The sequence below is a fragment of the Rhinoraja longicauda genome, chromosome 34 (genome assembly GCF_053455715.1).
Source record: "Rhinoraja longicauda isolate Sanriku21f chromosome 34, sRhiLon1.1, whole genome shotgun sequence".
NCBI classification, from domain to species: Eukaryota; Metazoa; Chordata; class Chondrichthyes; order Rajiformes; family Arhynchobatidae; genus Rhinoraja; species Rhinoraja longicauda.
This window is the reverse complement of record NC_135986.1, coordinates 22,533,020-22,558,853: the sequence shown is the minus strand read 5'-3', so window position 1 is coordinate 22,558,853 and position 25,834 is coordinate 22,533,020. Positions and strand designations below refer to the sequence as shown.

The window sequence follows — 25,834 nt, the reverse complement described above, 5'->3', positions numbered from 1 at the left end:
GTGTGGAAACAGGCCCTTCGGCCCAACTTGCCCACACCCGACCAACATGTCCCAGCTACACTAGTCCCACCTGCCTGCGCTTGGTCCATATCACTCCAAATCTGTCCTATCCAATGTATCTGTCTAATAACTGTTTCTTAAACGTTGGGATAGTCCCTGCCTCAACTACCTTATTACACCTTTCCGCCTTCTCTCACAGCCAACAATGATACCATTCTGGGCTCCACCTTTCCTTCGTCATCGTTACTTTTTGCATATCTATCATTCATTTGCTCTACATCTCCCTCTATCAGCGTCTATAGCTCTTGTTTCCCGACTCTCAGTCTGAAGGGCCTCCACCAGAAACGTCACCCATGCCTTTTCCCCAGAGATGCTGTCAGACCCACTGAGTTACTCCAGCTTTTTGATAATAAAAGCACAAAGTGCTGGAGCAACTCAGCGGGTCGCACAGCGTCTCTGGAGAATGTGGATAGACGACATTTCAGGTTGGAACCCTTCTTCTGAGCCTAAAGACAGGTGCTGACCGGAAAGGGTCTGAAGAAGGGTCTCAACCCGAAACGTCACCCATTCCTTCTCTCCCGAGATGCTGCCCAACCTGCTGAGTTACTCCAGCACTTTGTGAATAAATACCTTCGATTTGTACCAGCATCTGCAGTTATTTTCTTATGCTGACCGGAAATGTCAACTGTCTACGTTCTCCTGAGACACTGAAGAAGGGCCTCGACCCGAAACGTCACCCATTCCTTCTCTCCAGAGATGCTGCCTTACCCGCTGAGTTACTCCAGCTTTTTGTGTCTATCTCCTGCGACGCTGCCTAGCCCACTCAGTTACTCTAGCACTTTGTCTCCTTTTGCATAAAGCAGCATCTGCAGTTGTTTCTACACTTAGGAGAAAATGTTTGAGACCCGTGTTACCAGCTGAGTTGACCACAGATTTCTGCACGATTTCAACAAACAGTGCTAGAGTGAGAAGAGGAGCACATAAGCAAGGGGTGTGCTGTATGGACTAGACAGCCCATTACCGGGCAGAGGGAAAGCACTGTTATATGCCCCAGCAGAGTTTGCCTAGAGCCACCATTTTAAGTGAAAACACACACAAATAAATGTTTCAGATTAGTTTTATTGAATCTTAAAACTACAGGTTAAGTTACAAAGAGCCCTGCCCACCCCTCCCTCCCACCTCGTCCAACTCTAAATTTCAGACACTGGTTTTAGGGTAGGCAATTATTACACAAAACTACTAAATCATTTCTCATGCTACAGGTAAATTAAAAGGATCCTCATATTTGTTTTAATATTTTTGCAATACAGGACATATGAACACCTCCCCTAATCCCATTACTTTTCTATACTACCCACCCCCCCAAAAAAGAAAATAATCTGCAGTTCCTCTAACAACTTTCAGGCGCCAAAGGCACTATCAGAAGGGATGAGCGCAGCCTTCTGGCACAGACGGGAACAGATACAGTCAGTGCCGAAACGCTGGTCAACCTTGGGGGAAACAGCCCTCACACACAGGCGCACACACACACACACAGAGAGAGACACACACAGTTCACAAGCGCACGCATACCTTCTGCTCGGCACACAACACATTTAACGTCTGTTTCGGGCCAACTAGAGTCGATTTTCATGGCTGCCTCTCATCGCTCACTCGTACATAGCTTAACATCAACAGTAGGAAATATGAGCATGCACGCGCGCGCACACACACACATACACACACACACACACACACACACAGAATAAGCCCAGGAAAGATGCACTCTGTGTCCTCTCTCCTCTCACAGCAGAGATATGCCTAACCCGGTCACGTTCACCTACGCTTCTCACCAGCTCTTTCACGTATCGTACAAGCAGCGACCGGGGGGGTGGTCAGAATCCTCACTGCTTTACCTACTGTGCCGGTGGCATGTCACGTTCAGGCTTGAAGCAAAGCGGGGAGGGGTGGGGTGGGAGGAGGGGGTGGGAAGAATGGGGAATGCACTCCCCAGAAGGCAGACCTTTCAAAGCCATCGCAAAACATTACCAAGACCGCGTGGGTCGTGCACTCGGGACTCTCCATCCCCACCACCAAAACACTCTCCACATGCCCAACTCTCTACCCCAACAGTCTAGAGGCCATGGAACAAAAAAAAGGACAAAAGAAACGAAAGAGAACACAGACACAGAAGGTGGATCGACTGCTCCTGTGCAACCAGTGTCGGACCAGGGGGGGCAGTGTCTCAGGAGCGTAGTCAGGACCTGGGGGGGGGGGGAGGTGGCTCGGGACGAGAGTGATGGGATTAGCAACTCTTTGTTTTTGAGTCGTTAACGGCGGCACGGTTAAGAGGTGGTCATTTTAGAGGGAGGAGTCTGTCCTGCTTCGCCAGGCAACCCACCGGCACCCGCCAACCTCCGAGAGATGGCATCAGCCGGGTTAGAGGTCACCCATGGGGGGGGAGAAGAAGAAGACTGGGATGGAATCCATGCCGTTTACAACCGGTCGTCCCATGTCAACCCCCTCGGAGCCGAACCCGGGCACGCAAGGGGTGGCATCAAAGCACATCGCCCTTCCCCACCGGCAACTGTCACGTGGGTGGGTGGCAAAGGGGGTGCAGCAGGAGTCACTCCCGAGGGGCTGCATGGCGAGTCGATGAAACAAACACCCACCACACCATTATATGTAAAAATAACACACTGGGAAACAGGTCTCGTAAAAGAACGGCAGCCTTTAACCACACTTACGTTCGGACAGCTTACTTTGCAGGACTTGTTCGGAGAGAGATTGTTTTACTTGAGTTGGGGGGGGGGGGGGGGAGAGGAAGAGAGGGGAAATTGGGAATTAGGAGCGGGAATATGTCCGGAAACGTAAAACAAAAATAAAAACCCCCTTGGCGAATAGCATCCAGTCACAATCATGGAGAGAGAGAGAAGGGGAGAGAGAGAGGGAGAGAGAGAGCGTGAGAAAGGGAGGGAGATACGCATCGCGTGGGTTCACAAAACCTACGGCGCAGCTGCAGAGATAATTATGTTTTGAGGAAGAGAGAGAGAGAGAGAAAGAGAGAGAAAGATATAATATAATTTTTTTTTTGTTTTAAATGCCACGGTGCTGCTTGTGCCACGATCGTGCGGGTCGTGTACTCGTCTGGAGAGAACAAACTTCCGGTCGGACGGCGGCGGCGGAGGAGAGGAGGAGGAGGAAATCGTCGGTTCATTTGGGCATAGTGGGTTTCGGCGGAATAAGCGGAGCCGGACTGATCATACCTAAGAGAAAAAGCACATCGTGTCAATACAGGGAGGGGAGGCAAGGAAAGACTCTCAATGCATTCCCCGAGGGGGTGGGGCAGGCTGGAAGTGAACAAATGGGACTTTTATCAATTTATAGGGGAGGGAGGGAGGGAGGGAGTTATATTGGGGCGCTGTGGGAAGAGCAGTTTAACATTTTGAAAATGCATCTCTCTTGCCAATGACGCAAATTAAATCTCCAGGGAGGTTCTGCGGTGATATGTGGGGTCGAAAGTGACAGAGAGAGCGGGCACACACCTGCACCTCCACACCCCAATCTACGTCACCTCTCCCTCACTCGTCCCACTTCAACCAACGGTGGTGGGGGTGCACCATGTTACCCTTTCCAACCAACCTGCCACGAGGTAAACCGGACCGCTCTCTCTCTCTCCTTCCCTCTCTCATTGCTCCTGCTCAGTGGTTTGGGATAGGCATCTCCCTGCACTACCATGCCACTCTCAGGCCTGTGCACGGTTCAGGAGCCGGTGACGTTGCAGGGAGACGGCCGTTCTCCCCCCACATTTTTAAATCATCCGCACTTGCGGTCAAGACACTGTCGCGATCGCTGAGAACCAATTTCCCTAGCACAGAACACGAAGGGGGGGGTGTTTAGCAGAAGCAGAGCCCTGGCACAACACGCGCACACACACACACACACACACAAACAAATACTCTGAGAGACAGTCTACAGCATCCACAGGATCGGCAATCACACACCACAGCAAGTGCCAAGACCAAGTATGCTTGCACCCCTCCTGTAAAAATGAAGAAAATCAGCATTGTTTAGGTTCTCAGGCCACCGTGCCGTTCAACCTGTGATTGTGGCAGGTTGGAAAACAAAGTGCCCTCCCCCACCTGACTCAAAACCGCATGTTCTCTTAATGCACCCGCCACCCATCATTTAGACCCGTGACCGTAGTAGCGAACAATTTTGCGGCTGTAATCTCTGAAAGGGCATCTTAAGCTGGCCCAGATAGCAAGAGCATAAAGAAAGTGTCTGCCTAATCAGGATAGGGACACACAACACACAGTGACACACCAATTGTACTTCTTTGAAGTCACTGCACACAATTATCACATTTAACTCAGCACACATGCGATTCTCAGAGACAGGCACGCTTTTCACACTGGGTGCCCTTCAACCCTTTCAAAATTAATGTGCGGAAAGACTTAAATTGGCTTTTCCCATCTAGGTGCAGCCTAATCTGGGGAGAACCGATGAAGGTTATTAAAGACAGATACCCCGACATAACGTTTATTGAGGCGTAATTGGGCAACACAGCAGCAGAGTTGGTGCCTACCAGCGCCGGGGACCCAGGTTCAATCCTCACTAAGGGTGCTGTCTGTACGGAGTTACCATGTTCGTAAATTATCCCTAGTGCTTAGGATAGTGCTAGTGTGCGGGGATCGCTGGTCTGCACGGACATGGTGGGCCAAAGGGCCCACTTCCGCACTATATCTCTAAACTAAACGATTAATGGGGTCCATTTATGTTAAACCAGAACACACTGCGGTGGAATCTGGGGACCCTAACAAAGGTAGAAAGAGGATACACTTAGGGATTTAAAGATTAGCAACGAGCCCGACTCCATTTGAGCCGCTTTCACAGATGCTGTCTGCAGCCAAGAACTGGAATTATTGCAGTAAAGCGGATCTGGGGTGTGGCTGTAATCAGGAGGAGCAGTGGCGTCTCTGCACAAAGTGTTCTTCGTAATGCAAACAACGTAAGTTACTAAAGCTCGCAAGAGGCTTTTAGGGAGGCACATGGATTGTGCAGGGAATGGGGGGATTATATGCAGAGAGGTGAGGATAGTTTATCTTGGCATCATGCTTGGCACAGACATCAGGCATCATGTTTGGCACAGACCATGGGCCTGTTCTGTTCCTGTGCTGTGATCTTTTCCCCTCAATCATCTGTGATACATTCCCGATCACAAATTTGCCAAATCATTTCTCTCCCCTTAGCTGGGAAAATGCACCATTGCTCCCCCTAATCACCACCGGCAGCAGGTCGGCGCGGCAGTAGAGTTGCCGCCTTACAGCGCCAGAGACCCGGGTTCAATCCTGACTGCGAGTGCTGTCTGTATGGAGCTTGTATGTCCTCTCCGCTTCTTTTAGTGCTCCGGTTTCCTCCCACAGCACAAAGACATACAGGTTTGTAGGTTTACTGTCTTTGGCAAAGATCATAATTTATTCCTAGTGTGCGGAATGATGGTATTGTATGGGCGATTGTTGATCGGGGCGGACTCGGTGGGCTGAAAGACCTGTTTCCGCACTGTATCTCTATAGTCTGTTCTGGGGGTGGAGGACGGGGGGGGGGGGGGGGGGAGAACGGGGACTCTTCCTGTGGCATCATAGTGAACATCCTCATATGACCTTCATATCCCAACGTTGTCTGGTGCTTTGGGGCGTGGACGGGAGTGCTCCTTTTGTATAACCCCCGGTTGTACAGCGGGGCTAGTTGACCACTGCAACAGGCCAGTGACCCGAGATCGTCATTATTGGGTGCAAATTGCAGGAGGGTAGAATGCCAACGAGACCTCCGTCAGCAGAGTAAGCCTCATGGCAGACGTCCTCTGCCCAAAAGCCCCCCCCCCCAGGCATCACCCTAGTGTTGTACAACTACAAGCCAAGGATTTCAGAAGGACAGTCACACAGTTCCAGGCAAAACAAAAACACTTGCCTGGCCACATTCATCCAAATCCAAGCAAAAACAGGGCCTCTTTCCCACAAATACATTCTCAAGGTGTGTATAAAAAACAGGGTACCTGCCCCCGTCTTAAAGCCCAGCTGAGGTAGGAACAAGCCTGCTTGTCTTTTAAATTTTACACCCCATTTTGCTGAGATAGGAAGATGCCTGTTCCATCTTTTAGCTTTAACCTAGCGATCTCCCCACACCCCGCTCCTCAGGGGTAGTAACAAGCCCGTTCTGCCTTTTAGTTTTTACTCAGCGAGCCCCCCGCCCCCCGCTGAGGTAGGAAGAATCCTGTTCCGTCATTTTTGCTTTTACCCAATGATTCCCTACACCCAGCTTTGCCGAGATAGGATGATGCCAGCTCCATCTTTTAGCATTTACCCAGCGATCCCCTGCACCCAGCTCCGCTGAGGTAGCAACGAGCCGGTTCCGTCGCTTAGCTTTTACCCTGCGAGCCCCCACTCCTGTTCCGTCTTTTGATTGAACGAATGCTTGAGAAATTCTGTGCTTGCGTAACCAAGTTACACAATCGTTACCACATAAAGGGTGCTGACAAAGTTTAGCTTTTAGTTTTTACCCAGTGATCCCCTACACCCCGCTTTGCCGAGGGGAAGATGCCCGTTCCGTCTATTAGCTTCTACCCAGCGATCACCCCCACCCCACTCCAATAAGGCAGGAACAATCCTGTTCCGACTTTTAGCTTTTACCCAACAATATCCCGCTCCAGATTTACCCGTTACCCAGCGACCCCCCCCACTCCCCACCTCAAGCCAGCGCATGTTACAACGTTACTTACTGCGGCGTTGGCTTGTGCCGGACACTACTGCTCCGAGATCTGGGCGGTGCCAAGGGTAGATTCATCAATGGGCGCCACCATGCTCCAGGTGGCTCCGGTGACGCAGGCGATGTTGTTGGCTGCGGCCGCCGCCGCCACACTCTCTGCCATCCCCGCCTGGGTCGTGAGGCAGGCGTGCCCCACCGCTCCCACTGGCTTGCGGGCCACCGATACGTACCTACTGATGTTATCGTCCATGTACTTCTCGGCCTGGTACTTTGGCACGGTGAGTGGGGACAGGCGGGTGCGCTCGTACAGCTGGGAGCAGCTGTTGGTGGCGGCAGCGGCCGTGGCTGCAGCTGCCGCCGCGGCGGTGATGGCCAGGCGGTTGGGGCTCCTCTCTCTGGTGTAGTCGACCGTCGTGTAGCCGGCGGCGGTGGAGGCCGCCTGGTAATCCTCGTAGTAGTCGTAGTAGGAGCCGTGGCTGTAATCGTAGTCGTAGTACGAGTAGTAGGACGGGTAGTATTGGGACGCAAGCTGGTACTGGCTGTACTGGTTGAGGCGGAGAGAGTGGCAATCTCGGGCCTGGTGGCCCTGCCTCCCACAGCGCTGGCACACCTCCCGCTGCCCCCCAGCCTTGCCGTAGGTCGACCTGGAGAGCTGCACCCTCAGCTTGTTCCCCAGGAAGTCATGGCCATCTAGACTGCCAATGGCTTTGAGCGCATCTTCTTCTTTCTCCATGTGGACAAAGGCATAATCTGAAAAACACGGGGAACAGGAAATTACACCTCACGTCAGGCAAAGCGATACGTGCGCCCCATCACTGCGTAGACACCAGCGGGCACGCAGCGACGGGCACAACACATTGACTTTACATACTAGAGATACGAGTCCGTGCCGACCAGCAGTAAAACCCCATACATTAGAACTATCCTACACACTAGGGACAATTTACAACTTTACCGAAACCAATTAAACTACAAACCCACACGTCTTTGGAGCAAGGAAGGAAACTGGAGCTCCGTGATAAAACCTACACGGTCACAGGTAGACCGTACAGACAGCACCAAACACTGGCTTGTGGTGCTGTAAGGCAACAGCTCTACCACTGCGCCACTGTGTGCAACCAAAGACAGTCCATCGTCCATAGTTGAGGTTAGTGTTAGTTGAGGCAGGTACTATCACAATGTTTAAGAAAGGTACAAGAGGGGGATAAATTTAGAGGGATATGGGCCAAATGCAGGCAGGTGGCACTAGGGTAGATGGGTCATGTTGGTCAGTGTAGGCAGGTTGGGCCGAAGGGCCCGTTTCCTCACCGTATGACTATGGCCAGAGGCCGGTTATCCTGCCGTACGTGGAGTACTTTCCACCAGTCCGCAGGAGTAGAAATACAGTGCTACTTGGGGGGTTCGTCACCAGGAGAGGCACAGTGGCAAAGCTGCTGCCTCACAGTGCCAGAGACCCGGGTTCAATACCGTCCTCGGGTGCTGTCTGTGTGGAGTTCGCACATTGACCCTGTAACTGCGTGGGTTTCCTCCGGGTGCTCCGGTTCCCTCCCACATCCCAAAGACGTGCAGGTTTGTGGGTTAATTGGGACTCTGCAAATTGCCTCCAGTGTGTAGGGAGTGGATGAGAAAGTGGGACAATATAAAACTAGCGCGGACGGTTGATCGATGGTCGGCGACGACTCGGTGGGAGGAAGGGCGTGGGTTTCCATGCTGTAACTAAGTGGAGTAAACCAAGAACAATCCCATCCACTAGTTCATCCCGACCGGCCACACACAGTGGGTGCACTGTGCACCAGCTACGCTCGACAGTTAACTTGTTGGGGGAGTGCAGCTATTGGAGCCGCTGCCTCCCAGTGCCAGAGACCCGGGTTCAATCCTGACCTCAGGTGGAGTAGTTTGCATGTTCTCCATGACCGGGTGGCCGTCTCCAGGTGCTCCAATTTCTTCCCGTCCAAAAAACAAGTATGCTAATTGACTGCTGCAAATTGCCTCTGGTCTACTGGCGAGTGGCAAAATCTGGGAGGTGGGAAAAGGGTTTATGAGAATGTGGAGAGAATAGAACACGTTTAACGTTGGATCGATGGAAATGGGCGATCGATGGTCGGGACGGATATTGATGGGCGATTTCCGTGCTGCGTGTCTTTACGATCGCCCTTTTCAAACCTGTAACATCTGGTGGCACGGTGTCGCAGCGGTAGAGTTGCTGCCTCACAACGCCAGAGACCCGGGTTCCATCCTGACTGCCGGTACAAAATGTGCACGTTCTCCCCTTGATCTTCTGCGGGATCTCCGGTTTCTTCCCACTCCAATGATGTACAGGGTTGTAGGTTAAACGGCTTGGTACAATTGTAAATTGCCCCTAGTGTGCGTAGGATAGTGTAAGTGTGCGGGGGTCAGCACTGACTCGGTGGGCCGAAGAGCCTGTTTTCCACGCTGTATCTCTAAACTAATCTCCCATTAACAAACAAAACGATAACAGACATGGAAATACCTCCCAAATACACCTACCCCAGGCTAAAAAACACAGCAACAGCTTCTCTTTATGATCACATTGTTTAACAATGCCATGGGAATACCTTCATTTGATAATATTCAATGGCCACCACCTGTTTCCAAGGGGGTAATTGCGACAGGGGAATAATGATAATGACTCAAATTCAACATATGCTTAATTGAATAAATGGAAAGCTACAAACAGCACTGGCATATTCCCTTGACTACATACCTCATTCTGTTAATAAACAAGGAAAAGCGGTTAACAAAAAGACAACAGTCTGGAGTTATGGCGGAACAGGCACCATTTTTAGACCTTAAGACTTTAGATATAGAGCATGGAAACAGGCCCTTCGGCCCACCGAGTCTGCGTCGACCACTGTTCACCCGTACACTAACACTATCCTATGGGTCTTTGTCCCAAACATTATGGAGGGCACTGTACATGGATAGGAAAGCTTCAGAGGGATATGGGCCAAACATGGATGGGTGAGATTAACTTTGATGGGACAACTTGATCGGTACGGATGGGTTGGGCTGAAGGGCCTGTGTCCACGCTGTACAAGCCTAGGGCTCTATGACTTCCTCAAGAAGGAAAAGGGTTTGGACAAGTAACGGAGGCCGCCGTGACATCACCGGGAAAGCCCTCTATCTCCAGATCTACTGTATCTGCTATTCCAGATGTGGACTCCTAAATATCGGCGATGCAAAGCACAGCCTCGTCCACGGTTTCGCTGAACAGCTACGCTCAGCCCGTCCAGGCCTACTCGATCTCCTGGTTTCCAAACACTTTAACTCCGCTTACCCACTCCCATACTGAACTTTCTGTCCTGGGCCTCCTCCACTGTCGGAGTGAGGCCCAACGCAAATTGGAGCAGCAGCACCTCATATTTCGCTTGGGCAGCACACAACCCAGCGGTGTGAATATTGATTTATCTAACTTCAAGTAACCCCTGCTATCCTTCTCTCTCCATCCCTTCCCCACTCTACGTCTCTGACTAATTTCACTGTCCTCCTGATTAATTTTGCTGATTGTATTCCTGTCTACACACTAATGAAGATGGGGCATGTTGGTCAGTATGGTCTAGAGAGCTACCTCATTGGACACCCTCGGACTATCTTTGATTGGAGTTTACCTTGCACTAAATGTTATTCCCTTATCATGTATCTGTACAGTCCACATGTATAGGAAGGAACTGCAGATGCTGGTTTGCACCAAAGAGAGACATAAAAAGCTAGAGTAACAGCGCTGGAGAAAAGGAATAGGCGACGTTTCGAAACGTCGAAACATCACCCATTCCTTTTCTCCAGAGATGCCGTCTGACCCGCTAAGTTACTCCAGCTTTTTGCATCTATCTCATAGTTGTAGGTTAAATGGCTAAATATAATTATAAATTAGCCCCAGTGTGTAGGATAGTATAAGTAGGCAGGGATCGTTGGTCGGCGAAGACTCTGTGGACGAAGGGCCTGTTTCTGCGCGGTATCTCTAAGCTAAACCCGTACTAATCTAGTATCTGTCAATCTCCGCCTTTATAATGCCCATCGACCTGTCCTCCAGTCTTCCATGGTAATGAATTCAACAGGTTCACCACCCTCTGACTAAAGAAATTCTTCCTCATGTCTATTCTAAAGGCACGCCCTTTTATTCTGAGGCTGTGCCCTCTGGTCCTAGACTGTCCTACAAGTGGAAACAATCTCTCCACATCCACTGGGCTATTAAACACTACAACCGCCAAATAAGCTCTGAACTACATAAACTTGGGGGCATTGGTTTTGTCCTTTTGCACTATTATCGTTTGTATGTGTATTTATGTGTAAATATGAAAAAAACTGCAGATGCTGGTATAAATCGAAGGTAGACAAAAAATGCTGAAGTAAGATATTGTTTACAGAGTACAATGTTTATATATTCTGTTGTGCTATTGCAAGTAAGAATGTCATTGTTCTATATGGGACACTTGCAAAAACACTTGACTCTATCCAGGCCTTTCACTATCAAGAGTCAAGTATGCATATATACTATCAAGAGAGTGTTATTGTCATGTGTACACACACATATATATATATATACATACACACACTGTCAAGTGAATTTTACAGTCAAGAGTTTTCCCGTCATGTATACACACACACACACGTACTATTGACACTACTCTATCCAGGCCTTTCACTATCAAGTCAAGAGTTTATTGTCATGTGTGTGTGTGTGTAGGAAGGAACTGGAGATGCTGGTTGAAAATAAAGATAGACACAAAATGCTGGAGTAATTCAGCGGGACAGGTAGCATATCTGGAGAGAAGGAATGGGTGATACATATATATATATACATATACATACATACACACACACACACGACTTGACTATTTAGGACTTTCACTATCAAGAGAGTTTTAATGACATGTGCCCATACAATAAAACTCTTGATAAAGGCTTGGGTATTCGTCAAGCGTATACACACATATACACACACATATATATATATATATACACATATATATATATACATATATATATGTATGCGCACACACACATATATTGTATGTACACACACACACTAAAACTCTCTATTACGAAAGGCCTGGACAGTTTAGTCAATAGCATGTTTGAATGTATGTGTATATGTATGTATGCGTGCGCATATACATATATATATACACACACAATACATGTAAAGATATATATACACACAATACATGTAGAGATATATATACACACACAATTTGTTTCACACACATGCAATTACACACATTACATACACACAATTGCGCACACACAATTGTACACAAACACAATTACACACAAACACAATTGCACACATACAAAATTACACACAAACACAATTACACACACAATTGCAAACAAACACATTCACACACAAAATTACACACACAATTGTACACACAAAAACACAATTATATAAACAAAATTGCACGCACAAAAACACAAAATTACACACAAACACAATTGCACATAACACAACACACGCAAAAAAACAATTACACACGCACACAATTACACATATAAACACAATTGCACACAAACACAATTGCACACAAACACAATTACACAACACAATTACACAAACACAATTACACACACACACAATTACACACAAACACAATTACACACACACAATTGCACACAAACACAATTACACAACACAATTACACACAAACACAATTACACACAAACACAATTACACACAAACACAATTACACACACACACAATTGCACACACAAACACAATTACACAAACACAATTGCACACAAACACAATTGCACACACAAACACAATTACACACACAAACACAATTGCACAAACACAATTGCACACACAAACACAATTACACACAAACACAATTGCACAAACACAATTACACACACAAACACAATTACACACAAACACAATTACACACAAAAACAATTGCACACAAACACAATTGCACACAAACACAATTGCACACAAACACAATTACACACAAACACAATTACACACGCAATTGCACACACATACAAACAATATCACACACACAATATATATATATGTGTATGTACACACACATATAAACATCATTGGGTCAGTTACGTGGCCACGGATTCATGACCTTCGGTGAATCATGAAGTTTATACCTTTGACGATGTCGCACTCGACCACGCGGCCGTACTCCTCGAACTTGGCCCGCAGCTCCTGGTTGGTGCAGCTGGGCGCCAGGCTGCCCACGTACACCTTGGTGACGGCCATGGTGGAGGCGGAGGGCGACGGCCGGGGCCGCGACTCGGCCACGTTCAGCTTCTGCCCGTGCAGCTCGTACTGGTTGAGGGCGGCGATGGCCTGAGCCGCCTCCTCGGGGCTGTCCATGTGCACGAAGCCGTAGTGGCGGATGATGTCGCACTCCCTCACCGTGCCGTAGTACTCGAACAGCGTCCGCAGCTCCTCCACCGTGCCCTCGGTCGGTATGTTCCCTACAAAAATCTTCATATTTGTTTTTAACTAACTCACTCTCACGCTCTCCCCCCTCTACTTTATTTTTTACCTCAGCTACTCGGGTTAGAGTGTGGCGGTTGTTGATTTTTTTTAAATTTGGAAGCGAAAGTGAAGCGTCGCCGCCGCTGCTGCTGCTGCACAAAATGGCGCCGGTATCAACGTTCGTTCGGGAGGCCTTGGGGGTGGTGGGCGGGGCGACCCTGGTGACGGACGGTCGCTTCGGCCAATCGGCGTCCGGCACCCTCCCGCCGCCAAGGGGGGCCGGCCAATCGGGTGGCGGTTATGCCGCCCAAGTCCCGCCCTCCGCCTGCTACCTCCGCCGGAAGGGGGCGTACCGAGCGGGCGGGCTCCCGGTCCCCGCTTGAAGCCCATTTGCCGGCCGCCATTTTGTATTCCAAAAAGAGCGGGAGGGGGGGAGGGGGAGGTGGAGGTGGAGGTGGAGGGGAGGGGAGGGGAGGAATAAAGAGGCAAACTTCACTCCCAACTAGATAGATAGATAGATAGATAGATAGATGGATAGATAGAGGGATAGAGAGAGAGATGGATAGAGAGAGAGAGAGAGGGATAGAGAGAGAGGGATAGAGAGAGGGATAGAGAGAGGGATAGAGAGAGGGAGAGGGTTAGAGAGAGGGATAGAGAGAGGGTTAGAGAGAGAGAGGGTTAGAGAGAGGGATAGAGAGAGGGATAGAGAGAGGGATAGAGAGAGGGATAGAGAGAGGGATAGAGAGAGGGATAGAGAGAGGGATAGAGAGAGGGATAGAGAGAGAGAGGGTTAGAGAGAGGGTTAGAGAGAGGGATAGAGAGAGGGATAGAGAGAGGGATAGAGAGAGGGATAGAGAGAGGGATAGAGAGAGGGATAGAGAGAGAGAGGGTTAGAGAGAGGGATAGAGAGAGGGATAGAGAGAGAGGGATAGAGAGAGGGATAGAGAGAGGGAGAGGGTTAGAGAGAGGGATAGAGAGAGGGTTAGAGAGAGGGATAGAGAGAGGGATAGAGAGAGGGATAGAGAGAGGGATAGATAGAGGGATAGATAGAGAGAGGGATAGAGAGAGGGATAGATAGAGAGAGGGATAGAGAGAGAGAGGGATAGATAGAGAGAGGGATAGAGAGAGGGATAGATAGAGAGAGGGATAGAGAGAGGGATAGATAGAGAGAGAGAGGGATAGATAGAGAGAGGGATAGAGAGAGGGATAGAGAGAGAGAGATGGATGGATGGATGGATGGATAGAGAGAGAGAGAGATGGATAGAGAATTAGATAGATAGATAGATAGAGATCTATATCTATCTATCTAGTGTAAGAAAATAACTGCAGATGCTGGTACAAATCGAAGGTATTTATTTCACAAAATGCTGGAGTAACTCAGCAGGTCAGGCAGCATCTCAGGAGAGAAGGAATGGGTGACGTTTCGGGTCGAGACCCTTTTTCACCCGAAATGTCACCCATTCCTTCTCTCCCGAGATGCTGCCCGACCTGCTGAGTTACTCCAGCATTTTGTGAATAAATAGATAGATAGATGGAGATAGATAGATGGAGATAGATAGAGATAGATAGATAGAGATAGATAGATAGAGATAGATAGATAGATAGATAGATAGATAGATAGATAGATAGATAGATAGATAGATAGATAGATATAATAATAATAATTTTATTTGTCATATGTAGTTTGGCACAGGGTCAACAATACAATGAAATGTATTTGACAAGACAACGGGTCACCTCAGCAGTAATATTCCAATGATAAATAAGATTAAAAAGACATTAGTAAGGTAAAAAGACAATATTAAAATAATCAACATATATGATTTGAAATGTGTTTATGAGTTCAGAAGCCTAATAGGCTGATGGTGGAAACTGTTCTTAAGTCCGGTGATTTTGTCGTGGTTACCGGTGTTCAAAATGAAGCAGATGACACGGAGAATTCTTCAAGAAGTTCAAAGCCTTTATTTGCAAACAACGGCTGGAACAATCAGGATGTCAGCCATACTCATGTATCGTCTGCCTGACGGTAACAAGGAGAACAGCCTGCGTGCTGGGTGGCTGTGGTCCTTGATGATGCTGCGTGCCTTCTGCAGGCACCGCCGGTAGACAGTTGCCAGTGATGTGCTGTGCCGTCTTCACCACTCTCTGCAACCGCAAAAGCGCGGTCACCCCTGAGCTTAAGCCTAGACCGCGGGATAGTCAGTAGCCCCAAGTCGGCCGACCTGAGGGACCTGGAAATAGAGTGGTGGGTTAGAAGATTTTTGATATAGGGGGGGGCAAGCCCGTTTAGGGCTTTGTATGTGAATAGGAGGAGCTTGAAGTTGATTCTGTACCATACTGGGAACCAGTGGAGAGAGGCCAGAATCGGGGTGATGTGGTCCCTTTTACGGGTACCCGTCAGGAGTCTCGCTGCGGCGTTTTGGACCAATTGCAGGCGGGACAGGGATGATTGGCTGATCCCAGTGCGTAGGGAGTTGCAGTGGTCTAGGCGGGAGGAAATGAATGCGTGGATGATTTTTTTCAATGTCGTCAAATTGGAGGAATGGTTTGATTTTAGCTACGGTACGAAGCTGACTTCTCCCACAGCGTTGACTTGCTTGTCAAACTTTAATGCAGAGTCAAATATCACGCCAAGGTTTTTGACATGCGGTTGGACTAGGGAGGATAGGCTTCCAAGGCTGCCTGTTGTCGTTTTGATGGAGTCGGGGGGGGGGGAGGGGGGAATAGGATGACCTCAGACTTGCTCTCGTTTATAGACAATAGGTGCAGGAGGAGGCCCTTCGAGCCAGCACCGCCATTCAATGTGATCATGGCTGATCATTCTCAATCACTACCCCGTTCCTGCCTTCTCCCCATACCCCCTGACTCCGCTATCCTTAAGAGCTCTATCTAGCTCTCTCTTGAATGCATTCAGAGAATTGGCCTCCACTGCCTTCTGAGGCAGAGAATTCCACAGATTCACAACTCTCTGACTGAAAAAGTTTTTCCTCACCTCAGTTCTAAATAGCCTACCCCTTATTCTTAAACTGTGTGGCCCCTTGTTCTGGACTCCCCCAACATTGGGAACATGTTTCCTGCCTCTAACGTGTCCAACCCCTTAATAATCTTATACGTTTCGATAAGATCTCCTCTCATCCTTCTAAATTCCAGTGTATACAAGCCTAGTCGCTCCAGTCTTTCAACATATGACAGTCTCGCCATTCCGGGAATTAAGCTAGTAAACCTACGCTGCACGCCCTCAATAGCCTTCCTTAGTTGAAGGAAGTTCTGTGCCATCCAACATTTTATGTCCTCAAGGCAGTGCATGAGGCTGATTAAATGTGACCGGTTGTTGGGTTCAGGGGGAGATAAAACCCAACTGGACAACGACTCCCACCCCATGCAGGACAGTGTCACTGCACTGAGTAGCTCCTTCAGTGACAGACTCCTTCACCCCAAGTGTGTGAAGGAGAGATATAGGAGGTCCTTCCTTCCCGCTGCTGTGAGACTGCACAACCAGCACTGCTCCCAGCAGACCAGTCAACAGACCAGTCAACAGTAACAGTAACAGTAAAGAAAAAACACAGCAAATGATGACATTTACCCTTATCTTTATTTTTATTTATAATGAATGTCTCTTGCTATCCACTTTGCCGCTGTAACACCGAGCAAATAAAAAGGAATATATTATTATATTCATCAGTCTGAAGAAGGGTCTCGACCCAAAACGTCACCCATTCCTTCTCTCCCGAGATGCTGCCTGACCTGCTGAGTTACTCCAGCATTTTGTGAATAAATACCTTCGAGTTGTACCAGCATCTGCAGTTATTTTCTTATATTATATATATTATTATATACAGACGCTGAGAATGTGTATTGCAGAATTTTTATTTTGTATGTATTTTTTATTCTGAATTAAATTTATGTTTGGAAATTTAAAAATGGTGGCTTTTGCTATCCTTTCGCGAACATCATCCATAGTCCCGAGAGCACCTCCTGCTGGCGGAAGAAGAAAACGTCCAACGGAAATCGCCGTGGACCGACTTTTATTTATGGTCTTACAGCACGCAAACAGGCCCTTCGGCCCAACTTGCCCATGCCGACAAACATGCCCCATCCACACTGGTCTCGCCTGCCCGAGTTTGGCCCATGTCCCTCGCAACCTTGCCAATAATAATAATAATAATAATAATGCATTACATTTGTAGAGCGCTTTTCTAAACACTCAAAGACGCTTTACAGGGTTTACTAAAACATAAAAGAAAATAAATAGATAAATAAGTAAACGAAGAGAAAAGGAAAAAGAAGGTGATGTGACGGTCAGTGGTTGAAGGCAGTGCTGAACAGGTGAGATTTCAGTGATGTTTTGAATGTGGTGAGTGAGGAGGAGTCTCTGACGGTTTGGGGTAGTGAGTTCCATAGGGTGGGAGCAGCGATGGAGAAAGCCCTGTCCCCCCAGGATCTGAGTTTGGTCCGGATGGGGAGGGGACAGGAGGTTGGCAGCAGCAGAGCGGAGGGTACGGGTTGGAGTGTGTCTGTGGAGGAGGTCAGTCAGGTAGGATGGGGCCAGGTTATGGAGGGCTTTGTAGGTCACGAGGAGGATTTTGTACTGGATTCTCTGGGGGATGGGGAGCCAGTGGAGCTTGAAAAGGACGGGGGTGATATGGTCACGGATCGGGGAGTGGGTGAGTAGACGGGCAGCGGAGTTCTGGATGTGTTGGAGTTTGTTGATGATTTTTGAGGGTGAACCATAGAGGAGGCTGTTGCAGTAGTCCAGACGGGAGGTGATGAAGGCGTGGATGAGGGTTTCAGCAGCTGTGGAGGAGAGGGATGGGCGGAGACGGGCGATGTTTTTGAGGTGGAAGAAGGCTGTCTTTGTGATGTGTTTGACGTGTTTGTCGAAGGAGAGGGTTTGATCAAAGATGATTCCAAGATTCCGGATGTGAGGTGAGGTGGATACTGGGAGACCATCAATATTGAGGATGAACTTTTGGATGGATTTGGTGAGCGTTTTTGGACCAATGATGATGATTTCAGATTTGTTGCAGTTGAGTTTGAGGAAATTTGATTGAAGCCAAGATTTTATTTCAGTGATGAAGGCGTGGATGAGGGTTTCAGCAGCTGTGGAGGAGAGGGATGGGCGGAGACGGGCGATGTTTTTGAGGTGGAAGAAGGCTGTCTTGGTGATGTGTACCCATCGCAAATGTCTTTTAAACGTGGCAATGGTACCTCCTCTGGCAGGTAACTTTCCGCACACCCACCAGCCTCTGTGTGAAAAGGTTGCCCCTCAGGCTCCTGTTAAATGGGGTTTCTCCGGGTGCTCCGGTTTCCCACCCAGGTCCCCATATTGTGAATATCACGTTCCACAGTCTAGGAGCTGCAACCGCAAAAGAGGACCGCTGCACCACCGTGCCTGTGTTTGTGTGCGTGGATCGCTGGTCGGTGCAGTCTCGGCGGGCTGAAAGGCCAGGTTCCGCCCTGTATCTCTAATCTAAACTAAACTTAACAGGATCTCGACCCAAAACGTCACCCATTCCTTCTCTCCAGAGGTGCTGCCTGTCCCGCTGAGTTACTCCAGCATGTTTGTATCTATCGAACTGCGGTTCCTTCCTACACATTAGTACGTATAACTCTCGTGACTCTCTCCCACGCACCCTCTTCCACTTGAGGGGGGGGGGGGGGGGCTCGTTGACACTTACCGAATAGTGAGCGGCCTGGATAGAGTGGATGTGGAGAGGATGTTTCCACTAGTGGGAGAGTCTAGGACTATAGTATAAGATTATTAAGGGGTTGGACACGTTAGAGGCAGGAAACATGTTCCCGATGTTGGGGTGAGTCCAGAACCAGGGGCCACACAGTTTAAGAATAAGGGGTAGGCCATTTAGAACGGAGATGAGGAAAAACTTTTACAGTCAGAGAGTTGTGAATCTGTGGAATTCTCTGCCTCAGAAGGCAGTGGAGGCTAATTCTCTGAATGCACTCAAGACAGAGCTAGATAGAGCTCTTAAGGATAGCGGAGTCAGGGGGTACGGGGAGAAGGCAGGAACGGGGTACTGATTGAGAATGATCAGCCATGATCACATTGAATGGTGGTGCTGGCTCGAAGGGCTGAATGGCCTACTCCTGCACCTATTGCCTATTGACTAGAGGTCACAGCCTCAGAATTGAAGGATGTTCCTTTAGGAAGGAGATGAAGGGAAATTTCCTTAGTCAGAGGGTGATGAATCTGTGGGATTCTTTGCCACTGAAGGCTGTGGAGGCCAAGTCAGTGGATATTTTTACGGCAGACATTCTTGATTAGAGCGGGTGTCAGGGGTTATGTGGAGAAGACAGGAGAATGGGGTTAGACAATAGGTGCAGTAGGCCATTCGGCCCCTCGAGCCAGCACCACCATTCAATGTGATCATGGCTGATCATTCTCAATCAGTACCCCGTTCCTGCCCTCTCCCCATACCCCCTGACTCCGCTATCCTTAAGAGCTCTATCTAGCTCTTTTAGATTTAGATTTTGAGGTCCAGCACAGAAACAGGCCCTTCGGCCCACCGGGTCCGCGCCGCCCAGCGATCCCCGCACACTAACACTATCCTACACCCACTAGGGACAATTTTTACATTTGCCCAGCCAAATGAATGCATTCAGAGAATTGGCCTCCACCGCCCTCTGAGGCAGAGAATTCCACAGATTCACAACTCTCTGACTGGGAGGGAGAGATAGCCATGATTGAATGGTGGAGCAGGCTTGATGGGCCAAAAGGCCTAATTCTGCTCCTATCACTTACGACCTTAAAGAGACACAAAGCGAAACTGCAAATTAACATTATGTTTATTAACTTATATCAGAATACAAAACTAAGGGTCACATTTTAAGGTCGGGTCTCCAAGGAGTGGGGGAAACTTGATCGCCAGAAAGCGTCTGTGTTTGTTCAACACTCGGGATGCCAGATAGAGACCCCGGTTTCCAGCCTGTATTCGGCATTGTCTGGTCAAGATTAAGTTGTACCCCAATCGATTGAAGACCTGGCCCTGATTTCTGGAGAGCAAATGCCACCTCTCCGACATCCCGTCAAACACAACATGAGTTTAAACGAAGCTCCCTCTACACAAACCCATCACCCGCCCCTGGGGTGGAGGGGAATCCACAAGGGCATGGTGCCGCCAAGGATGGGCGCGAGGTCAAGGGGTGGGCGAGAGGGCAAGGCATGGGCGTGAGGTCAAGCCATGAAGTCAAGTCTCGGCGTGAAGTCAGGGGTGGGCAAAAGAAGGGCTTACATTCAAGGGATTGGCGTAAGGTCAAGTATGGGCGCGAGGTCAAAGGGGGGGGCGAGAGGTCAAAGTGAGGAGCGTGAGGTCAAAGGGGCGAGAGGTCAAAGGGGGAGGGAGGTCAAAAGGGTGGGTGAGAGGTCAAGGGGGGGCGAGTGGGCAAGGGTGGGTGAGAGGTTAAAGGGGGGGGCGAGAGGGAAGGGATGGGCGTGAGGTCAAGGGATGGGTGTGAGGTCAAGGGATGGGTGAGAGGGAAGGCGGGGCGTGAGGTCAAAGGGGGCGAGAGATCAAGGGGTGGGCGAGAGGTCAAAGGGGAGAGAGGTCAAAGGGGTGGGCAATAGGGTAAGGGTGGGGCGAGAGGGAAGGGGGCGAGAGGGCAAGGGATGGGCGAGGTCAAGGGTGGGCGAGAGGGCAAGGGTGGGGCGCGAGTGGTCAAGTATGGGCGAGGTCAGAGCATGGCCGTGTGTCGCAGCAGTGCCCCCCGCAGGCCGGGAGGACCCCACTAGGGCAGCCGCTTCAGGCTGTGCAGCGACTCTGCGCAGCTCCTGATCAGGCCGCAGAGCTGGGCGCTGTACTCGACGGAGGCCGCCCGCTCCAGCTCCCCGCTGGCCCAGGCCATCTTCCGCAGCAGGGCCCGCTCCGCCTGCCCCGGGGTGCCGGCCAGGCCGGGGGCGAGGGCGGGGGCGGGCCGGGGCGCGGGCGCCGCTGTCTCGTCGGGCAGCGGGTGGGAGCGGGCGGAGGGAGGCGGACCCCCGGCGGTGCCCAGCGACAGGTCCTGCGGGCACAGGCTGAACGGGTGCCCGGGCTCCCCGTTGTATAGGCGCTGCCTCTCCCTCACCTGAGTCAGGGCCGCCTGTGGGTTCAGGGCTGTGGACATAACAGCGGGGACACAGTGAGAGTCAAGTGTGTCACTAAACTAGACCACGCTGGGCACAAACCTCTCCTGCATTGGTACAGCACCCTCTCCTCCACCCCCCCCTCCCTCCCCACTCCCTCCACTCCCTCAACCCCCTTATCCTCCCTCCCTTCCTCCCACCCTCCACTCCATCTCCCTCAACCCCCTTACCCTCCCTCCACCTCCCACCCTCCACCGCCCTCCCCCCTCCCTTCCCCTCCCCCCTCCTCCACTCCATCTCCCTCAACCCCCCTATCCTCCCTCCCCTCCCCACTCCACTCCATCTCCCTCAACCCCCCTATCCTCCCTCCTTCCTCCCCCTCCCTCCACCCCCTCCCTTCCTCCCCCTCCCTCCACCCCCTCCCTTCCTCCCCCTTCCCTTCCCCCCCCCCCCACTCCATCAACCCCCTTATCCTCCCTCCCCCTCCATCCCTTCCTCCCCCCTCCATGTTTTGGCTGAGCGTTGAAGAGTATAGTGTATCTGATCTGTTTGGATAGCATGCACAAGAATGCTTTCCACTGCACCTGGGTGCCCCGTGACAATAATACACCTAAACCACTTAGCGTGTCACCGCACAGATGCTGCTGTGAATGTTTACCATTCCAAGCGCGGGCTCGGCGATCATTTCGCCGAACACCTCTGCTCGGTCCACCTAAACCTACCCGATCTAAACACTTCAACTCCCCCTCCCACTCCCAGTCTGACCTTTCTGTCCTGGGCCTCCTCTATTGTCAGAGTGAGGCCCAGCGCAAATTGGAGGAACAGCACCTCATATTTCGCTTGGGCAGCTTACACCCCAGCGGTATGAACATTGACTTCTCTAACTTCTCGTCACCCTTGCTTTCCCTCCCTCTCCATCCTTTCCCCTGCCCCCCGACCAGTCTGACTGTCCCCGTTTACAATGGCCTACCCCTTATTCTTAAACTGTGTGGCCACGCTTTATCTCTGTTTGTTTTGTTGTTACCTTCTCCTGACTAACAATGATCTATTCATTAAAGATCCCTTGATCTCCACCCCCTTTGTCTCATTTTCACACCTTGCACTTCCTTATCTCTGCATCTCCCTCTCCCCTCTCAATCTGAAGAAGGGTCTCGACCCGAAACGTCACCCATTCCTTCTCTCCAGAGATGCTGCCTGAGTTACTCCGGCATTTTGCGCCCACCTTCGGTTTAAACCAGCATCTGCAGTTCCTTCCGACACTTTTCATTACCTGGGTTGTCTTTGTCCACGTCAGAATCCAGCTCCTGACAGGCCACGCAGTAGTTTTTCTGCTTCTTATCCTGCAGAAGGACTGTCTGTGGAGTAGAACAAGCCACACGTTTAATTACTCCTGGATTCCATGTTTAATTACTCCCCCGGCCAGCCACACATAAGATTATTAAGGGGTTGGACACGTTAGAGGCAGGAAACATGTTCCCAATGTTGGGGGGAGTCCAGAACCGGGGGCCACACAGTTTAAGAATAAGTGGTAGGCCATTATAGAACGGAGATGAGGAAAAACTTTTTCAGTCAGTGAGTTGTAAATCTGTGGAATTCTCTGCCTCAGAAGGCAGTGGAGTCCAATTCTCTGAATGCATTCAAGAGAGAGCTAGATAGAGCTCTTAAGGATAGCGGAGTCAGGGGTTTGGGGAGAAGGCAGGAACGGGGTACTGATTGAGAATGATCAGCCATGATCACATTGAATGGCGGTGCTGGCTCGAAGGGCCGAATGGCCTCCTCCTGCACCTATTGTCTATACAAACCTGCACGTCATTAGGGACCTGGGTGGGAAACCGGAGCACCCGGAGAAAACCCATTTAACAGGAGCCTGAGGGGCAACCTTTTCACGCAGAGGCTGGTGGGTGTGTGGAAAGTTACCTGCCAGAGGAGGTAGTTGAGGCAGGTACCATTGCCACGTTTAAAAGACATTTGCAACGGGTACAATGGCCTCCTCCTGCGCCTATTGTCTATTGTCTATCAAAGCAATGGCCAAGAAAGCACACCACCGCCTCTCTTTAGGATTAGGACGTTCGGCATGTCCCCGACAACCCTCGCTGACTTCTACAGATGCGCCGTAGAACGCATTTTATCGGGACGCATCGCCCCACCGTTTGGGAACAGCTCCGTCCAAGACCCGCGTGAAATGGCAGAGCATTGTGAACCGTCACGCAAACCAACCTCCCTTCCACCGACTCCGTCTACACCTCACGCTGCCTCGGCAAGGCCAGCATCATCATCAAGGACCGGTCTCACCCTCCCCCCCCCCCACCCCCCCGGTCACTCCCTCTTCTTCCAAGTCAAGTCAAGTTTATTTGTCACATACACATACACGATGTGCAGTGAAATGAAAGTGGCAACGCCTGCGGATTGTGCACAAAAGATTACAATTACAGCATAAAAAGTTAAATGAATACAGAAAAAAAATGTAGTCCCTGGAGATATAATAGTTAACAGTCCTGATGGCCTGTGGGAAGAAACTCCGTCTCATCCTCTCCGTTTTCACAGCGTGACAGCGGAGGCGTTTGGCTGACCGTAGCAGCTGGAACAGTCCGTTGCTGGGGTGGTAGGGGTCCCCCATAATCTTGCTGGCTCTGGATCTGCACCTCCTGATGTATAGGTCCTGCAGGGGGGCGAGTGTAGTTTCCATGGTGCGTTCAGCCGAACGCACTACTCTCCGCAGGGCCTTCCTGTCCTGGGCAGAGCTGTTCCCAAACCAGATTGTGATGTTGCCGGACAGGATGCTCTCCACAGCCCCAGAGTAGAAGCACTGAAGGATCCTCAGAGAGACTCTGAATTTCCTCAGCTGTCTGAGGTGGTAAAGGCGCTGCCTTGCCTTACTCACCAGTGCGCCAATGTGTGTTGTCCATGTCAGATCCTCTTTGATTTGATCCCCTCTCCCATCGGGCAAAAGTAAAGGGTCTCGACCCGAAACGTCACCCATTCCTTCTCCCCTGAGATGCTGCCCGACCCGCTGAGTTACTCCAGCTTTTTGTGATACCTTCGATTTGTACCAGCACCTGCAGTTATTTTCCTAGACGTACCTTTCCCGCTTAATCCCATTCCCCTGCCTTCTCCCCGTAACCTCTGACACACGTACCACTCATATTACAATCTATTAGTCTCTGCCTCAACAATATCGATTGTCTTGGCCTCCACAGCCGTCTGTGGCAATGAATTCCACAGATTCACCACCCTCTGACTGAAGAAATGTCCTTCCTAGAGGAACGTCCTTTAATTCTGAGACTATGACCTCTGGTCCTACACTCTCCCACTAGTGTAGAGTGATCGTTTATTCAGAATGAGGGTCAGTGTGTAAGTGTGCAGAGTCACTATTTATTCAGGGTAAGGGGCACTCCCTTTAGGCTTCCTTAGCCAGAGGGCGGTGAATCTGCGGGATTCTTTGCCACAGAAGACTGTGGAGGCTAAGTCAGTGGATATATTTAAGGCAGAGATGGATAAGATTCTTGATTAGCGCGGATGTCAAGGGTTGCGGGGAGAAGGCAGGAGAATGGGGTTGGGAGGGAGAGATAGAAAAAATAGGTGCAGGAGTAGGCCATTCGGCCCTTCGAGCCTGTACGCACCGCCATTCAATATGATCATGGCTGATCATCCAACTCAGTATCCCGTACCTGCCTTCTCTCCATACCCCCTGATCCCTTTAGCCACAAGGGCCACATCTAACTCCCTCTTAAATATAGCCAAGGAACTGGCCTCAACTACCTTCTGTGGCAGAGAATTCCACAGATTCACCACTCTGTGTGGAAAAAAACGTTCCCATCTCGGTCCTAAAAGACTTCCCCCTTATCCTTAAACTGTGACCCCTTGTTCTGGACTTCCCCAACATCGGGAACAATCTTCCCGCATCTAGCCTGTCCAACCCCTTAAGAAATTTGCAAGTTTCTATAAGATCCCCCATCAATCTTCTAAATTCCAGCGAGCACAAGCCGAGTCTATCCAGTCTTTCTTCATATGAAAGTCCTGCCATCCCAGGGATCAATCTGGTGAGATGGATCAACTGTGATTGGATGGCGGAGTAGACTCGATGGGCCGAATGGCCTAATTCTGTTTCTACCACATGATCAAATGATCTTATGACCTGCCGGTATTATTGTACACTTCTCCGTGGATTGTCACCTTGCAGCGGTGGAGAAGCTCGTGCGGTCCTGAGAGCGATGCCGTCTGGGGCCACGCTCCTGGGAGGGTCACCCGTGGCGGTGAGGTCGAGGGGGAGGTCCCCGAGAAAGAGCGATCCAACCGGGACCTCAACGGTGGAACAGGCGGAGGGAAGGTGACGGCCTACTTTAGTGGAGCTGAGAACGGCTGGGAAGGCGGATGAAGGCTGCAGTGGGCAGGGGCTGCAGATGGGAAGGTAGACACTCTCGCCCCCACGAGTCTCGGGCGGATGGGGCTCGTCAGCCTGGGAAGGCAGACCATCTAGGAGGGGGAAAACTCTGATCTAAAACCTCCACTGCATTGTGGCCATATCCAGTCAAAGAAACATAGAAAATAGGTGCAGG

The 25,834-nt window shown here is 50.2% G+C and overlaps 4 protein-coding genes across 5 annotated transcripts in view; 1 reads left to right on the top strand and 3 right to left on the bottom strand.

Annotated features, from left to right (window-relative positions):
- LOC144609267 (protein ZNRD2-like) overlaps positions 1 to 2,064 on the bottom strand; it is a 6,329-nt gene extending 4,265 nt beyond the window's left edge. The window contains exon 1 of the mRNA XM_078427696.1: positions 2,029 to 2,064. Coding sequence (XP_078283822.1) covers positions 2,029 to 2,064 — 36 coding nt within the window. The remainder of the gene's footprint in view (positions 1 to 2,028) is intronic.
- Positions 1 to 25,834, top strand: part of LOC144609632 (cystatin-C-like) — a 369,350-nt gene that overhangs the window by 116,813 nt on the left and 226,703 nt on the right. The window lies entirely within an intron of this gene.
- Positions 1,179 to 13,388, bottom strand: LOC144609529 (RNA-binding protein 4B-like). Of its 2 annotated transcripts, XM_078428033.1 has the most exons (3): positions 12,868 to 13,388; positions 6,758 to 7,494; positions 1,179 to 3,245 (listed from the first exon to the last, which is right to left on the bottom strand). In XM_078428033.1, exons 1-2 carry the CDS (start codon positions 13,214 to 13,216, stop codon positions 6,782 to 6,784), a joined length of 1,062 nt encoding a protein of 353 aa, XP_078284159.1. In that variant the 5' UTR covers positions 13,217 to 13,388; the 3' UTR covers positions 1,179 to 3,245; positions 6,758 to 6,781. The 2 variants fall into 2 exon arrangements, with proteins under 2 accessions (XP_078284159.1, XP_078284160.1); XM_078428034.1 differs by lacking the exons at positions 1,179 to 3,245; positions 6,758 to 7,494 and adding an exon at positions 8,629 to 8,760.
- Positions 20,009 to 25,834, bottom strand: part of znrd2 (zinc ribbon domain containing 2) — an 8,756-nt gene continuing 2,930 nt past the window's right edge. The window contains exons 3-4 of the mRNA XM_078428037.1: positions 22,549 to 22,634; positions 20,009 to 21,309 (exon numbers count right to left, since the gene is read on the bottom strand). Coding sequence (XP_078284163.1) covers positions 20,945 to 21,309; positions 22,549 to 22,634 — 451 coding nt within the window. The 3' untranslated portion in view covers positions 20,009 to 20,944. The remainder of the gene's footprint in view (positions 21,310 to 22,548; positions 22,635 to 25,834) is intronic.